General features: G+C 35.6%; 2 protein-coding genes across 2 annotated transcripts in view; both read right to left on the bottom strand.

The window, feature by feature from the left end:
- LOC122144806 (arrestin domain-containing protein 1-like) overlaps positions 1–3,756 on the bottom strand; it is a 28,207-nt gene extending 24,451 nt beyond the window's left edge. Inside the window, 2 exon segments of the mRNA XM_042755970.1 lie at positions 3,619–3,677; positions 3,679–3,756. Coding sequence (XP_042611904.1) covers positions 3,619–3,677; positions 3,679–3,734 — 115 coding nt within the window. The 5' untranslated portion in view covers positions 3,735–3,756.
- Positions 3,757–6,459: 2,703 nt separating this feature from the next.
- On the bottom strand, positions 6,460–9,133 carry LOC122144817 (glutamine synthetase-like). The gene is made up of 6 exons (XM_042755992.1): positions 8,802–9,133; positions 8,555–8,716; positions 8,202–8,348; positions 7,592–7,719; positions 7,317–7,516; positions 6,460–6,905 (listed from the first exon to the last, which is right to left on the bottom strand). The coding sequence occupies exons 1-6, from the start codon at positions 8,968–8,970 to the stop codon at positions 6,593–6,595; spliced, it is 1,119 nt and encodes a 372-aa protein (XP_042611926.1). The 5' UTR covers positions 8,971–9,133; the 3' UTR covers positions 6,460–6,592.
- Positions 9,134–18,147: the final 9,014 nt, after the last annotated feature.

Below are 18,147 nucleotides of genomic sequence, written 5' to 3'. Positions count from 1 at the left end.
TAGGGCTTGCATGATTATCAAAATAAAACCCAAATCTCATTATCCAATCACAAAGGCTTCAATTTAATGAAAATGAACATAGTGTTGCTTGTTTTATGTGTTCATTTCACACATGCATTAACAGGAGAGTCCTCAGAGCAGGTTAGCTCAGAGTAAATGCTGCACACATTATAAAAATAATAATGATGATGATTATTATTATACGTCAATATTGATATATAAAACAAACATTTTGCCAAGCTCTTCAGCGTACCAAGCCCTTCATCATACCAAGCCTAGAGCTTTTAAAAAAATCTTTATTTTTATCTAAAAATAGCAATAGAGTTTTTTTTTTCTCAAAATTCTGCAGCCCACAGTTGGACAGCCTAGTTAGAAGGTCTTGCCTTTTTTAATTGCTATAGTCTAGCTTGTGTCACATCCTGGCAAAAACCTTTTCTGGTTTTTCTACTGTTGTCATTTTAGAGAATTGATTGGACAGAAATTTGCATACGCCTCTGCAAACAAAATAAGTCTCTGTTTTCCTGTGTCAGCTAAAAGTATGTTTTAAGCAACTTGTAAACATGGATTTTCTTCTGGGGCTTTTTGGGTATTTTCAATATTTCAGCCTTTGCATATAAACCACTTTTCTTTGGGACAAAATTCAATTTTATATCCTAAACAAAACACTAAGGATAGGCCTATTTTTCTCTCCACAAATCACACAGGTCTCAAAGCGTCAAATAAAAAACTTCATCTTTAATTTTGGATAGTTCATCCAAAATTAAAATTCTGTCATAAGTTTCTCACCCTCAACCTGTTCAAAACCTGTATGAACTGCTTTCTTCTGCTGGATACACTAGATGATATTTAAAAGAATTCTGGTAACCAAACAGGTAGCCTTTGACTTTCATAGTAACCTGTATGAACTGCTTTCTTCTGCTGGATACACTAGAAGATATTTAAAAGAATTCGACATGAGGTGTGAGTGAATGATGGCACAATTTTCGTTTTGGGAGAACTATCCCTTTAATGTACTTCTAGACTGTTACAGCGTGTTTCTATTTGAGATTCAAGCAATCATATCTTTTTTATGATGAGATTCTGTAACTGACTGATTAAGGCTAAAGCCCTTCTTTCATAGTTTCGAGAGATTATACATGTCTTCTGCCTAAAGCTGAGACTGGTCTTGCCTGTTATGTCTGTTAACTAGTAACCCTATACACTGAATACAGGGTGTGATGTAATAAGAAAACATCTTTCAACAGAAGGATGTCTCAGCACTGAAAGAGACTCACTTTAATATTCAAAACATGCTTTTTATTTTCATCCAATAAGTTATGCGGAAGCTGAAAAAAATGCCATTGTCTCTCATACTCATCAGGTCCACAACTGACTTTTTATCAAAGCAGCCAGACTTAAAAAAAAAGACAGATAAGAAAGCCAAAGCATGAGTCAGCTGCTTTTTAATAAAACATACTGAGCAATGTTGAAAAGCACAGCTGTTCTCGGAGTAACAACATCACATCCTCCACTTCGCAGCAAGACTCTAAAGCAAGTATTCAGGTCCATTCTGGGTAGTGTAATATGACGTTGATGAGAAACATATCTACTTTTCTTTCATGGAGGTTTAAATTGATGAAAGGCAAGAAAATGATGACAGAATCTACATTTGGATGAACTATTCTTTTTAAAAAAAATGACTATATAGGTTACCTACGATTCAAATCAGCAAGCAGTTTTTGTTATGCTAATACACAATGTCTGTCACAATTAGAGGAGCTTTTTCCACATTAAGTCAAGGGTGAGGATGCACTGAGCCAATTCCCAACAGTACTGGCAATGCGGGAAGTCCTACTAATAATTAAAGTGCCAGCATTGGAGAGAATTACTAATCACACCGGTCACATGACCTTACCATCCCATATAATAGTGATGTCATCTGTCATGCATTCAACTGATAGACACTAAAGCAGACAAAAATTTTCCAATCCACAGTGTGATCGAACGCGAAGAGCTGTTTTCTCGCTGTGGATAGGAACAACTGAGAGGAACAGAAAACATGACCGCAAAGTGTTGATCATTTTTCATAAGTGCCCAATAAGGGAGGGGTTCTACAACTGAGTGAAAAAGCACAACAACTTCAGGCAACAGATCAGTCTCAAATTGTGTTTTTTCCCAATAAAGAGAAACAAGTGCAAAGGGAAATAAGCTTATAGAGTTTTGTTTCATCTGAATCTCTTTTTTTTTTTTTTTCTCGCGTGTCCACTCCATGAATCTCACCTACACACTAAAACAGTTCAGTGAAAAACACAATGCATTCTTTGTACACATTCACTCAGTGTGTAAGCACCTTGGTCTAAAACCTACTTTCTTATCTCTTTTCCCCAGTGACCAGCAATATCTAAATTGTGGTTAGTGGGGAGCGAGTTGCCCCCGGGGTTTTGATTTTTCTCACTTTTAGAAATTTTCTTAACTTAATGGAGTTTGTTACAACTGGGTCTTTAAAGGCCTAACCCTTGTTTAAGGTTTTAAAGTTGATAAGGCCCCTAAGTAAAGACAAAGGGTTGGGGAGGGGGCGAGGTAGGTAGGCTATCTATAGATTTATGTGTGATTTTATAAATTATAAATTTAATGTATTATTTAATAATGCTTAAACCCTACGTTTTCGTTTAGAGGGAACAACAAAAGTTTGGTTATAAATTAGAGTGCGTTAAATAAACGCCTCGCAAACTCAGCCGAGCCTACATCAGTTATTGTCACGAGGGCCGCATTGAGACAGAGCATCATCAAACACTGTGATTATTTAGCACTTTAATTAGAGATTCACATATCACAAAACATTTGATTCCAGAGCTAAACTGTTTAAAGGGTGCCACAAGGCAATTTAACTCTCTGAACGTCCTTGAATGCATTCAACACATTTTATGACGACTTTAAAAATTTCAACTTATCTTCCTATATGTGTGATGTTCATCAGTATAACCAACCCACTGACATAATTCAGTGACTTCTTGAAACAGGTTTGCGTATTAGCGGTCGTTCAAGCATTCTTGCTTTTTTGCTTGGAGTAGCCTACATTTAGCCTACATTCAGTTGCGTTTAGCTGGTCACCCGCACGCGTTTTTAAACGCAAGAAACGCGTCCCTGAACGAACGATAGGACCTTTTCGCTTGTCAGTTCTGAATGTACGGCTCATTTGTGGACATTTAAAGATGAAAATCAAGTGATGAACAAACATCAAACCCACTTGTTGAAACGCACACGATATGCAATAGGCTTTAACGATCCAGATGTGATCCAGATTGAGCAATCGAACCGAAACCCAGTAACGCAGGAGAAACAGGCAATGTACACTGACGTTCATTAAAACAGATGTTGATGCCTTCTGATCACAGCTACTATTTCTCATAAATATATATGGATCCTGTACTGCACTGTATATGAAACGGAGCAGCAAGGATGCTGAATGTCACCATGCAAACATGCAACACGTTCATATAGCGACACGTCCATGTTGACATGCATTATTTTAACACCCTCATTTACATGAACGGGGAACCCCGAAGCCTGCCAGCTGTGCTGTCCATGCAAATCATTTTTCCTATTGTAAGCATATGTAAGATACACAGCGTCGCTTACCTTTAAACTGTAAGGAGTGGCCTGTTTTAATTCTCACAGTTCCTGATATGGACTCCCCGTGTGTAGACCACTTTGTTATTAGTGAAAGTAATCTCGAATTCCTGAAGCTTCCCCATGTCGTTCAGAAGCACCACTCAAGCACTCTCGGAAAATCAGATCGTCGGTAAAACTAAGGGGTAAACGCGGCCAGTTTCACGTCCCACCTGCGGCTCTCATCTCTCCGCCCCTCCAAGAGCGCTGACGTCATCGGGATAGTCAGACTCCCCCTGCTCTTTATGATCCCAAGGTTGTTTCAAACAATCGTGTGATGACATAATTTAATATTTCCTTTGAATGCTAATAAACTGAACGCAAAGGCATTTTTCTTACAACATTCTTACAACTGCATTAATTCTTGAAAGACTGTCATGCACATCCAAAGCATTCATTACTGTGATGATTTTCATTTTATATATTTAATTATTTATCATTTTGATTTGCTAGTGATGATATCTATCTATCTATCTATCTATCTATCTATCTATCTATCTATCTATCTATCTATCTATCTATCTATCTATCTATCTATCTCTGGTATATGTAAAAAAGCTTAAAACATAAGCCGTAATTTATAATATTATAAATAATAATTATTAAAATTAAGATTATGCCAAACTAATTATTTTTTAATGACTTTCTTCTTTACACCACATGCATATTTTTGACTTTTGAAGCACCTCAAAAATTTCCAAATTTGTTTAGAATATGAAAACATGTATTCAGTAAATAATCTGTATGAATTGCATTGAGTTTGTGTATTTTTGAATTACTAAAAGCAAAATAATGAGTGTCAGGTCACTGACCCACATACTGCTGTGATGTAAATGTGCTAACAGCACCACGCTGCACTTTCTCCATAACCAACCAAATCAGCAAAAATCCATAACTCCATCTGTCTGGCGACACAAGCATTGATAAAACTGAACAGACATCTCTTCTTCCATTGTTCTGGGGATAATAAATTCACCTCATGATGGGGACTGAACACTCCTGTGCTCAACACATCACTCATCTGCTGAAAATAGAAGCCCCTTTAAACTCATCTCCTGTGCCTGCTGACAACAGCATTTATTTTTTCTGAGACATCTGCTTCGTGGAAATAACAGAAAAAAATAGCAACTTTATTAATGTCACTCAAGAGATTTAAAGAATTATGTCAAAATTGGTATTTGTTCTAATACACCTGTGTGAAAGAGGTAGAAAATCAGTGCTATTTGCTAACCAACAACATTAATTGCATTGAGCATCAGACTTTATATATAAAGTTTCACTGAAAGAATAGCTGTAAGATAATAATAGATAATATATTTAATTATAATACATTGTATAATATATAATACAATGGATAATAGATAATAATACATTTAATTAACAGTGCATTTTATGAGATTTAAACAAGCAATCTTCCTGTGTAATAAAGCAACATACATATTAAAGATGGCCTATTCTAAAGAGGGGGAAATATATTTTATTCTGTACTAAATATCATGTTTTATGGATGTTTAGATATTTTACTGGAAAACAAGACTGAGATAATGATTAATAAATTGAGTTATTAAAACATTTGAGCAAAATTTTTAACAAATACGTTATTTTCAAACTAAACTGAGAAACACTTGAAACATTTCTAGGCTTATTCAAAGCGTTACCTGGGTTCTAAAAACTAGCCTACTACGCCCCCTAATGGACACAGAAAAGAACAGCAATCATAACAATTGACACTTGCGTATCACACAAATCCCAGATATTGTTCTATTATCCACCTATTATTATCTATTATTGTTTAATAGGCGGCAGGACGGCGGTCCTCAAAGTAACCACATTTGTTCTCAGCATTATTTACACACTGTGTATTTGTCTATTGTGAATTATTTGAAGTTCAGATGACATTTTATGGCTACTTTATGAAGAAATCTATTATAAAACAACCCCCCCACCCACAACTTGTGGGAACAGTTTGGGGACCAACTCCATATTAATGTCTATGCTTTTAGAATGCAATATCATTGTCCATATGTGTACAGAGGAAATTGTGTATTACTGTTTACTTGTTATACTTAATGTTGCATTCTCACCCTAGACTGTGGATGTAACAACTCATGGTAACATTTAGATAACCTTGTGGTTTGGAAAAGCCAAGTCTGGGCCAGCCAAAAGGGTGTCCATCCACTCTGCATATCACTGTATGCTGTGTATGCGCATCCTTGTAGTGCGGGTGATACAGAAGAGCATACATTGCAATTGCCAATAAAACTCATTCAAATGTTCAAACTATATTGAAACTACATTGTTCCAAAGAAGAAATAGTGAATAACCTGTTTTAGTGTGAATTATCTCTGTAAATCTGATCTTATATATATATATAATGTTACAACAGATGTTTCACCAAATCAGCATATTACAATTATTTCTGAAGTATCATACATACACTACATACTGGAATAATGGCTGCTGGAAATCAGCTTTGCCATCACAAGATTAAATTAAATTAATAAAAAATATGTTAAAATATATATTTTTTAAATTGCAATAATATTGCCAAAATTTTCTTGCTTTTACTGTATTTTTAAATTAATGCATTTAATTTTTCAAAAAGCTTTTTTATTTTACATATAAATGGATAAGATTAATGCAGTCTTTGTGAGGATAAGAAACATCATCAACCTCATCAATCTTGAGCAGCACAGATATATTTGTAGTAAGAGCCAAAAATACATTGTATGGGTCTAAATGATAAATTTTGCTTTTATGCCAAAAATCATTAGGATATTAAATAAAGATAATGTTCTGTGAAGATATTTTGTAAGTTTCCATAAATATATCAAAACAAAATTTGATGATTTTTTTGCATCCTCAGATTCCAGATTTTCAAACAGTTGTATCTCAGCAAAATATTTTCCTATTTTCTAAACAAATAATAGTTTCCAAAAGTGTGTTATTCAGTTTCATGGGTATCTTCCTCCTCTTCCAGCATGCATGTGCGGGCCATTGCGCAGGTCACAGCATATGGGTCACAGTTGGCAGAAGGACGACGGTCCTCAAAGTAACCGCATTTTTCCTGTCCCACCTGACGAGGAATACGGATGCTGGCCCCACGGTTAGCAACACCCGCTGAGAAATCATGGATGCTGGAGGTCTCGTGGCGACCCGTGAGGCGACGTTTGTTATCTTCTCCACCATGTGGGTCGTAAACACAAATATGATCTGCATGGCGCTTGCTCAGTTTCTCAATAGCTTTCTCAATGTGCCTGATGCAGAGAAAAGAATCATGGAAGTCAGATAACATGACCAAACACAGTTCGCGCCAAGGATGACTAAAATGGTAATGGTAATGGAAGTTCACATCACAACTTTAATGATAACGACACAGGGGAAAAATATTGTTGGAATCACTATAAGAAGAATTTATTTCCATCTCATGGACGATAAAATCAGTCAATGAGAGCCAATCAGAAAATCAAGTCATCCTGCTTTTAAGAGCTTGAGCACTAAAACTGCAGCATGTGCTTATAATAAACAGATCGTTGTCATGTGCTGGTGTGGAGGCAAATATAATTATCATTCTTAGTGTGAATGGACTTTAACACAACTCTGTTTGTTTTTTAGGTGTCTTTAGTCTTTTCTGTGACTTATGAGTGTGTGTATAACTCAGTACATACTCGATTCCTCCTTGTTCTCTCATTTGCACTGTGCTCACATTGATGTGGCAACCGGCTCCGTTCCAGTCTCCTGTCATGGGTTTTGGATCCAGAGTGGCCACCACTCCAAAATCTTCACACACCCTGTATAGCAGGAAACGTGCCATCCATAGATGATCTCCCATCTCAATTCCTTCACATGGACCCACCTGGAACTCCCACTGCAGAGAGAGCAAACTATCCAGACTGGCCATCCAGAACATGATACTTAGTAACTATAATTTAACAGTAGTTACCTGAGAGGGCATGACCTCTGCGTTAGTGCCACTGATTTTGATGCCAGCATACAGACAGGCTTTATAATGACACTCCACAACGTCTCTGCCAAAAGCTCTGTCAGCACCAACACTGCAATAATACGGACCTGACAGAAAACAGACACAACACAGATGGCACTTTATTTGTACAATCAGACATGTAAAAATTAAAATGTCCAAGTTTTTTTTTTTTTTCTCCATACAATTAAATTGAATGTTGACCTTGGGAGTTGGGAGATTTTTGATCTCTTTAAATTCTTCCACAGGGCAGTATCATTTATCAATGTACCACTGGAATAAAGGTGCTGTAAGTGATTGTTTTCTTATATTCCACTGCTCTTCAACCACACATCTCATCAAAATCCTAAGCCCTGTCAGCCAACCAAAACATGCATTTTTTTTTTTTTTACAAACAGAAAGTGTTTTCTTATTGAACATGGCCTGCTTCCAGATTCTTCTTCGGTGTTTACAAAGAACTGGTGTGGTTTCTCATTGCACAGATTTTAGGGTTATCTGCCAGGTAGGGGGACGTTTTACAATATGTCTGGCATTCAAAAATCCTTTTCAGCAGCTTGATACAGGATTTAACCTTGTGGTTTGGGGAATCCAAGCCTGGGCCAGCCATAAGGGTGTCCATCCACTCCAAAAAGGGTATATTCCTGCTCCATGCCAAACCAGGGGTGAAGGTCTTTGACCTTCTCCATGACCTTGTTACAGTAGTTACGGTGGTTTGATTCTAAAAGAAACAAATTTGTTCATTAGTTCTACACAAGTTTAATTTGTATTATCACTACGAGAAATTTTGGAACTCAAATAAATCGCTGTGCACTTTAACTGTACAAAATTTGGTGATTATAGAACTCTAACAAAAAAGGTTTGTAGTTTCATCTTTTATTTTTTTTATTTTAACTTTACAAAATTTTTATAGTGGATACACTCTACCTGCAGGTTCTCGGGTGTGCTTGAGCACCTCACATAGCACCAGTTTGTTCGGGTCCAAGAGGAATGGGTCCCTGAACATGCAGACAGGAATCAGTAGCATATCACTGTTGTGTCCTTTAGACTGACCCGTGCTTGAACCATCGAAATTCCATTCTGGTAGGTCTGTCAAAGAACAACAAGAACAAAAACAAAATAAGAATAAATAAAATATTCAAGATGAAAGTGAAACCAGTCAACACTTTGCTACCAGCTACGCTCTTTGGCTCTGAATCCATGGTTCGAGTCTTGTTACGCAGACCCTCTCCAGAGCCATCGATCCAGACGTAAGTGACCTGACAGAAGTTTCCCTGGGGCAGACTTAGATACTGCTGCCGCAGGGCCTTGTTGAGACTAGAGCTGTCTGATACATAAGACATACTGAATCAGATGTACAGTAACCAACGAACCTGGAGAGATAAAACAAGACAAAAACTTTGTGTTAAGGTAGTGCATTTAAAAAAAGATTATCTTTTTGTATGATAAATAACAGCATGTTACTTGTTTAATAAAATAGCATGGGAATTCATTTGAAAGAAATTACATCTGATTGTTATGCATTCCTCAAAATGAAAGTAAAGAGACAAGTCTTAAATATTCTACTGTGTACTGATATTATGATATCATTAGATAATTTATTATTATTATTATTAAAATATTTTAAATAATTGTTACATTTTCATTGATTGCAATAGATAGCAAGCAACAAACTAAATGTCAATGCTCATTAATGTACCATATTAATCGTACAAATCAAAGATGACTTACTCAGAGATGTATATTTTACTCCACTTCATATGAAGACTGAAACCCTGTACACTGAAACAGGCAGATTTAAGGCAGCCTGTCATTGAGGTTATGTTGTATAGAGGTGTGACGTAGATAATATGGATGACACCACCCCCCTTACTCCACTTCATATGAAGACTGAAGCACACTTTGTTATAGTCTAATGTCTCTTCATACAATATTAGAGACTTGAGGATGACCAGTGCGTTCACTGACAAATAAACCAGCTCAACAGTTTTCTCTCACCTCAGCTCCCCTGAACACACAATTACACACTAGGCTTATTGAGAGTTTTTTTTTTTCCACTGCAAAGAGACATCAGCACAAATAAAGCACTGAGGACCAGAGGTTTTTACAGCCAATTAGCCTCTGATGTGCCAATATACAAACCTGCTGAAATGGTCATTGCTGTAAATAACCTGATTATTAAAGCTGATTAAATAAACACATACAGTCTTTTGCAAAAATGTAGATGAAGCAAAAACAGCCTCTATTATTTAAAAGGAAACTGCTCGTTTGCATCTTAGTACATAGAAGCACTAATTTTTATAGGCCACTAAAATGCTGTAGGGTAAACATCCTACAAACAAGCAAAACTGGCATAAGCAACATGTTGAAGATATTTGCAGATAAAAATAAACAAACCAAAACAAGTCAAACTAAATAGAAAGTCTAGTATCAGCTACAATCTTTGTCTCAGGATCAATGGTTCGAGCCTTTTCACACAGACCTTAGTTTTAGATATAAGAATAAGATATAAATAATTCTGCACTTCAAAAATGTTTTTTGTTTGTTTGTTTGTTTGTTTGTTTGTTTTTTACTCAGTATTTTTGTCATGTTTTCCAGTGGAAAAATAAAAAAAAATAAAAAAAAATTAAAAAATTAGACACATTTAGAAACAGAAATATCAAAAATAAATAAATTAAAAAATTAAACCAAGACACATTTACTTCAAATAATAAAGATAAATGTAAGTGGTTAAAGAAAATGAATTCAAAGGGAAAACAGAATTATTTTTTCTAACCCCACTGATGGATATTTTTTCTTGCGAAATTCACTTCATTTTGATACATGTTTCAGAAAATAAGACTACAAAAAATATCTTGTTATTTTGCCTCTTAAGAAAATGTATCTTAATTTAAGAGTGTTATCTGTACTGGAAAACAAGACAAAAAACGTAACACTTTTGGGATTAATTGGAGCAGCAATTGCAAGCCAACACCCAACTTGTGTTTGAGTAGAAGCAAATCTCCCTTGCCATGTTCCAACATTCAGTGGAAAACCACCGTATCCAAACTTGTATCCAAAAGCAGAAGCTATGGTTTTAAGTTAAAAAGGTCTTAATGGAGGATTTATTTTTTACAAATATGCAGCTTTTCACTTAAAAAAAAAAAAAAAAAAAACCTTAATTGATGGAGTCATGTGGATTATTGTGATGTTTCAGCTGTTTGAACTCTGACGGCACCCATTCACTGCAGAGGATCCATCGGTGAGCAAGTGATGTTATGCTAAATATATCCAAATCTGTCCGATGAAGTAACAAACTTAATTTGTAAATTTTCCTTTTTGCATGAAGTATTCCTCAAACCTCATTGATGAGACAGATCAAAAATCAATATTTGAAAATGTTAAGTGGTTCGACATTGAAACATGAAAGTGCTTGCTAAGCACTATAATTCCCAAACCTACTGATACTGACACCTCAACTCGAAAAAAATATCACTACATTATAGTTGATGCTGAAATGCATATTTAATGAATCTCAATACACAGTCGGGTACAAAGGTTTAGCGTGAACTTCCATGTACACTAGACTTATCACATCCAAAACAAGAATTTGCAATTAATTTACAAAATGTAATAAGGGCAGAAACAGCAAACTGAACAAGAAATATACAAATTGTGTTTCGGAAACCCATTTAGCAGATGATTTTTATCAAAAGTGATATAATGTAGATTAATTGCTGCAATCTGGGATTAATTTCCATACTCAAGTGCACAGTGTCATTACATTGTAAATGTGATCAGAGATCTCAAATCACCTCTGCTTGCATGGGACTGGACTATACGTTTGGCAAAAACAACTCATATTAACCACACACAATATATTCAGTTTAGGTAAAAACAGCAGCTTTCAAATCACTAAGAAAAAACGTAGTTCTACAAACATACTTCAAGAATTAGATCACTCATGAATTAAAATTCTGCCATTATTTTCTGCCATTCCAAACCTGTGACTTTTTTCTCAAAGCTATCACATGACTTCAGAAGACTTGGATCACTTTTATGGTGCTGTTTGTGTCCATTCTGAAGCATTGTAACTGCAGCGGAAAAAAAAATCACAGGAAGTATAGTTTTTAAATTTTTTCTTAAGTTTGCAACGACAATGAGGGTGAGTAAATAATGGCAGAATTTCAATTTCTAGGTGAACTATAGCTAAAAATGAACCTCTAAAGATATCCACAATTACAGTGAATAGGAAAACTGTAAACTTTGAGCATCAAAGTTGAAATGATATTATCATGAACTGGCAGTGAGCGGTCAGCATAGCTTCAGTGATTGATCACAGTGCAGGAAGGATGATTAAGAACCACATTTATGGATCGTAAGTCAACAGCTGCCCTCGTGTCACGCTTTCCTGACAATACGTCCAGTTTTCTTCAAGTCTCGTCTCCCTGTCCGCACCGGCTGGCTACTGACTCTCCATGTTCCATGACAGACACGGGAACTGTGGGTAAAAATAAAGATGAAGATGGTACAGTTATCATTGCACAGACACATGCAAAATAATAATTTTTGTAGAGCGTTGTACTGAAAAATAAGAGATGGATTTCCCAGAAAAGTGAACCCTTTAAATACTATTAAGGAATAATTAAAGTTGCTTCAGTCATATTAAATATAATTACTTTACATGTTAGCAGAAGAATATTTAGATTACATTACAGAACATCTTCAGGCATAACGTTACAGAATAACTCTGTACGTTTGTGAGTGTCCCAAGAATGAGGTTGGTCAGAAAAATAGTTAATATTTTTAGCGAGGTACATCTTACCTGGAGCACCACATCAGGCGTTTGTTAGGTTTGGCTGCTTGTCTCCTGTACTGCATCAATCCACACACAAGCTCGTGAGCTATCATGACGTAAAGTAAGAATATGAGCACACCAGGGTCCATCCTGCCGGTAAGTGAAAGTGTTCGCTATTTGTAGGGGTTTCTTTGCACAGCAATGCAGGCTGCACGGATAGATAATCGTGAATTAATCACAGCATTACTGTCACTGCAGCTCTGTCACGCGCCTCATAAACAATTCGCGATATTTTGCTCCTCTCCATTGGTTTTTATTATCCTTTAATTCTGTACACAGCAAAGCTTTATATCTTTTACTGGTGACGTAGCGTGAGGATTTTGTTGCTTTAATTATCCTACTGAAGCTTTTCGACAGACGGACTGGGAGGATGTTGCCGTGGAGACGCCGTTGCTAAGAGACGCCGTGATTCGGTTTCGGTTTAGCGTCTGTCTGTAGTGTCCAGTTTTGTATGTATTTTTCATCATCGTATATGAAAATTTTTTTTAATTGTATATGAAAAGAATGTTTTGTTAAATTCATTATGTTTTATGGGATTATTTATGTGTTTTTTTTTCTATCTATCTATCTATCTATCTTGTACAATTAGTTTATTTACACTTTAAGATATTATTTGACAGAACGTTTAAGTTGCATAATATTCCTATTAATCGCACATGAGACACTTTTTAAAGAATTCTCAATTTAATGTGACATTTTCGTATGCAGAATGGGAATACAATATTAATTTAATTTACACAGCACTTAATGACACTTAGGACCTCCACAAAAAAAAAAAAAAAAAAATAAAAAAAGAAATTTGTGGCACTTAGGACCTGATAACCTCTGACTTATTCTCTAATAGAGAGAATCCGTTAAATTGGGGACCATCCACTAGATCTTTCTCATGTGGAGAACCCAAAGCAGTTTCTCTGCTGTGATGTCGACTGTTTTGCTGAAAGGCTGCCAATTAATAGTAGCCACTGCAAATCATCCTAGGGGTGGCCACCCCTTGGGGGCGCCCCTGGTTGGTGGCGCAGTCACAAATATGCAGTTGCCTGTGGCGCAAAATAAGTGGTGAGTAACAGGGGGGTCAACATGTTTGTTTTTTTTTTTTTTTTTTTGTTTTTTTTTTTTCTTTTGTGCATCGTGCGGTTCAAAAACCCATATAATATTTTATTATGTATTATGATTTATGATTTTTGACAGTTAACATAATTCGATCGATCATCAAACTGATTAAAATAATGTTAGAATAAAATAAAATTGACATCAACGAAAAATCATAAGATCTGACAACATGTCATGTTGGACTCATTTAAACACTTTCTGCGTCATGACGCAGCCTAATTATAATACATCATCATAACGCATTTATAATACGCATGGCGCACCCAGTTTTGCCATTTATGTGCTCTTAAAGTATCATTTCTAAAAATGAGTGGAAAAAGAAAATTATCAGGGGCACAAGGCAGGAAGCGAGCAAAGAATATAGAGATAAATATCAATATAGAGATAGAAATCACTGGTTAAGGAAGGACTGTGTATTAGCAAGTGATGTTTATGTAGTATTTTGAAATAGCCTTTTTAGAATATCTTAGCTGGAAACACTAACACTGTGGGACGTTTTTGCTTGAGTTAACTGCTTATTTTAATTTTACTTTATTTTCTTTAAAATAAATATAAGCTTCTGTAATGTTGTTTTTAAGATCAGTTACATTACTGCTTGCTTTTAATTCACCAAAAAGTGTCTAAATGATATTTGCTTTAAAGACCATGACTAGGACTATAATTTAGCATTCATAAAATTAAATAATTAAGTTTAAGTATGCCATTTTCCACTGTAATGAATGCACAAAATTGAAATGAAAGGTATGGGAATGCTAATTAGACTAACTAGCTAGCTGGCAAACATGTACAAATGAATTACAAAATTTAGTCTTTATTTTGTTGCCTTTGTTGTCTGTTAGACTACTTTAGGCATTTCATATTGTACTGTAGGAATAGCCTAGATGTGGGAGTAGCTCATGTCTGGTCATTTCTTTAGTATGTTTTTTTAGATTATTACTAAAATACCTACAAGGCGCTTCAACATCTCCATTTATTTATTATCACAATTTATTTACTACTTATTTATGTAGTTACTTATCAGTATTTATGTTATGTTACATTATAGTAAAGTTTTGAAAAATCTGAATTTTCAGAATTTTTTTTAGTGGAGAGGCGGAAATCTAAAATCTCGCCTAGGGCAACAACAGAGCATGGGCCGGCCCTGTAATTTGGTTTTTGTGAATTTTTTAACACACAAAAGGATATTTAAATATTATGGAGTAGTTTAGATTACTAGAGATTACAGTAAACCCTTATGACTTTCTTTCATCTGTGGAACACAAATTGTGAAATTTTGAAGACTATACTGGCTGTTCTTTTCCATTCAATTGCAATAATTGGTGACTAGAGCTTTCAAACTTCAGAAATGATGCTATATGACTTCTTAAAGGGATACTTCACCCCAAAATGAAAATTTTGGCATTAATCACTTACCCCCATGTTGTTCCAAACTCGTAAAAGCTTTGTTCGTCTTCGGAACACAATTTAAGATATTTTGGATGAAAACCCGGAGGTATGTGACTGTCCCATAGACTGCCAAGTAAGTTACAATGTCAAGGTCCAGAAAAGTATGAAAGACATTGTCAGAATAGTCCATCTGCCATCAGTGGTTCAACCGTAACATTATGAAGCGATGAGAATACTTTTTGTAAGCAAAGAAAACAAAAATAACAACTTTATTAACAGTCTCCTCTGTGTCTCTTCATATCACTGTATGCTGCGTCTGCTCTTCTGTATCAGCCGCGCCACAAGGGTGTGCTGTTTTCTTTCAAATTAGTGTTAGCTTTGTTCATCTTCGGAACACAATTTAAGATATTTTGGATCAAAGCTAAATACACGTAGAAACAGCGCAATACAATTTCTTTGCAATCTATTTAATGCATCCTTGCTAAATAAAACTGATAATTTTCTCGCTCTCACTTTCTCTTTTTTATGAACTGAATAAATGAAATAAATAATAATAAACAAAATTATTTATATTGTGCTCCTGTAGCTCAAGTGGTAGAGCATTGAATTAACAAGCGCAAGGTTGGGGGTTCAATTCCCGGGAACACATGATAGGTAAAAATTAATAGCCTGAATGCACTATAAGTCGCTTTGGATAAAAGTGTCTGCTGAATGCATAAATTTAATTTAAATTTAATTATTTAGAAAAAAAAAAAATAATAAATAAATTATTTGCTCAGACTGGCCCGCACATACCTGCCACAGTATTAGTTGTGTGTTCTCTACCAGGTCATTTTAGAGGCTCAGAAAGTGATATATTCATCTGACTGGTCCTTGTCCTTTTCAAGGATGATAATGTTCTTAGGTCCCATCCACAAAGGCCATTTTCAAAGTCACAGCTCATGTTCTGCTCTGTATACAGTAAAGACACACCAACAGAACAAAACATCAGTGATTATGACTCCAGACCAGTGATGCAACACAGGAATCAATTCACTGAAGATTAAATGAATGAAACGTCTCATCATTAACACTTCACTGATTTCTCTTGCTAGTCTCTCACCACAGTGCCGTCACACACTTTAATATCCTCCACACATCCCTCCCGCTTACATGTCACAAAACCAGGACCGCATGTTCCACTTTCAGGTGGAACTAAAACAAAGAGAGAATCCAAACATACTTATTATCATTAAAACTGTGATCCATATAACCCATTGATCCCTGAAGCACCATGCACATTCAAAATGAGGCAAGTGGATTTGAAATGCCACCCCCCAAAAAGTGAATTTGTACCTTTGATAATTAAGTTGCACATATCCATGTAAAAAAAGAAACAAATGAGAAGGGAGCAAGGATTGGTGTCCCCTAATGAAAAATAAAAAGAAATAGTTGAATGATGCTTTTTTCCAGTTTTCTTTACCCGGCAGGGTACAATCTAGGAATTCCATCTGGAAATAGTTGAATGATGCTTTTTTCTATTTTTTTTTTCTCGGATGGGGCTGGATAATGAAAGGGCCTAAGATACAGCCCAGGTAGATAGTGGCCTCCCTCCAGCCACGGACGCTGGAGCTTTGTCTGGTCTTCAGGTTAACTGATCAATTTTTTTTTGATTTTTTTTTGAACATGTTAGTATGTGTGTGATTTTGTTTCAGATGTGGAGTATGTGAGGAGGGGGAGAGGTGTGGGAGGGGTGTTTTTTTGTAGGGGACACAAGCACAGTGGTTCTGGGAGTATAAGAAGTCACAGCTGTCACTTCCATGAACCAGCCTGAAGAACACAGAAGCATTACAGGAAGAGAAACCTAAAATCACTTCAGTTTTTTTTTTTTGCTGGGAGCTTACTACTGCACTAATAATAAAGAAGCTACTTTTTTTTAGACATCATACCCTTCAAATGTGTAGGGGGTGGTTCGAGTTCTTAAAATGTTTGAAAAGAAGTCTCTTGGCTGCATTTATTTGATCAAAAATACTGTAAAAACTGTAATATGAACATTTAAAACATAAACATTCAAAATAACATTTCTATTTTAATATATTTTGAAATGTAATTTATTCCAGTGATGGCGAAGGTGAATTTTCAGCATCATTACATCAGTCTTCAGTGTCACATAAGCCTTCAGAAATCATTCTAATGCTGATTTGCTGCTCGCACACGCAGCAAACAGTCAAAGGTCTCTGTTACACAAATGTCAGATATGAGGCTGCATTCCCAAATACAAGGATGATAATTCTTAAACAATGCAGAAAATCAGGTAAAATGCCAGAGATTGTATAAACATATGATATAGTGTAGATGGTTCTGCAGTTATGATGGGTTTAGCAGAAAACAGATTGCATTTACAGTAATACCGGTTTAGCAGATATAACTTAATGGAGCTTATTCATAAAAATATTAATACTATCATTAGAAATATCATTAAATGTACAACTGAAAGCACTAAAAACAAAAACAAAATAAGAAAAATATGACTAATGTTCGATAGTACACATATGTCCCAAAGTGGCATTCAATACTTTAAAGCAATTGACCTGAAAACGTTAATGACAAATAAAAGAACAAAAAACACCAGCTCTCACCCCCTCTGACAGACATTCAGCATGAGACACACAAGGAGAATCCAATCTTTATTTTTGCCACCTGAAGACAGAACAAGATCTCTTCTTCAGCGTACAGTGAGCAAAAGCACCATCCTGCCACATACAAAGTTTTTAACTTCACCTGTGCCCCTCCTTCGGATTCCACAGAGATAATACCTGGACTTTACATTTTAACCCCCAGACGCATGCCAGATCCTTCCTTTAAAGCTGCTCAGCCCTTTTAAAAAATATGCAGCACAGACAGTTCAGTTTATTTTGGCCTCAACACTAGATACTTCACTTGACAATGCTACCATTTAGCTAAAACGAATGGCACATTCTGCTCTTACTAATAGTAGCAAACTGTAAACCATTTCTAAGGTTCGGCTTGCCAGTAAAGCTCGACAGACAAGCAAAGAAATAAGAAATAAAGGCAATTACACAAAGATAGACTCATTTATTAAATATGTTGTTTTGCAATCCATTTCTGTTTGTTTGCACTAAATGATTTAAATGCAACTAATACAAGATGATCTCGATTTTAATCGTCAGGCTTGAAATGACAAAAA

The sequence above is a fragment of the Cyprinus carpio genome, unplaced genomic scaffold, assembly GCF_018340385.1.
Source record: "Cyprinus carpio isolate SPL01 unplaced genomic scaffold, ASM1834038v1 S000006762, whole genome shotgun sequence".
NCBI lineage: Eukaryota > Metazoa > Chordata > Actinopteri > Cypriniformes > Cyprinidae > Cyprinus > Cyprinus carpio.
The sequence above is the reverse complement of the archived record's forward strand: the minus strand, read 5'-3'. Positions and strand labels throughout refer to the sequence as shown.

What these genes read in the sequence shown, in the direction of transcription:
- LOC122144817 (XM_042755992.1), bottom strand. Translation starts at nt 8,970, where the DNA reads ATGTCTTATGTATCAGACAGCTCTAGTCTCAACAAGGCCCTGCGGCAG. An exon ending in CAGAGGTCATGCCCTCTCAG is followed by an intron (nt 7,517 to 7,591) that starts GTAACTACTGTT and finishes CTCTCTCTGCAG; the next exon opens with TGGGAGTTCCAGGTGGGTCC. An exon ending in AGAGAACAAGGAGGAATCGA is followed by an intron (nt 6,906 to 7,316) that starts GTATGTACTGAG and finishes TCTCTGCATCAG; the next exon opens with GCACATTGAGAAAGCTATTG.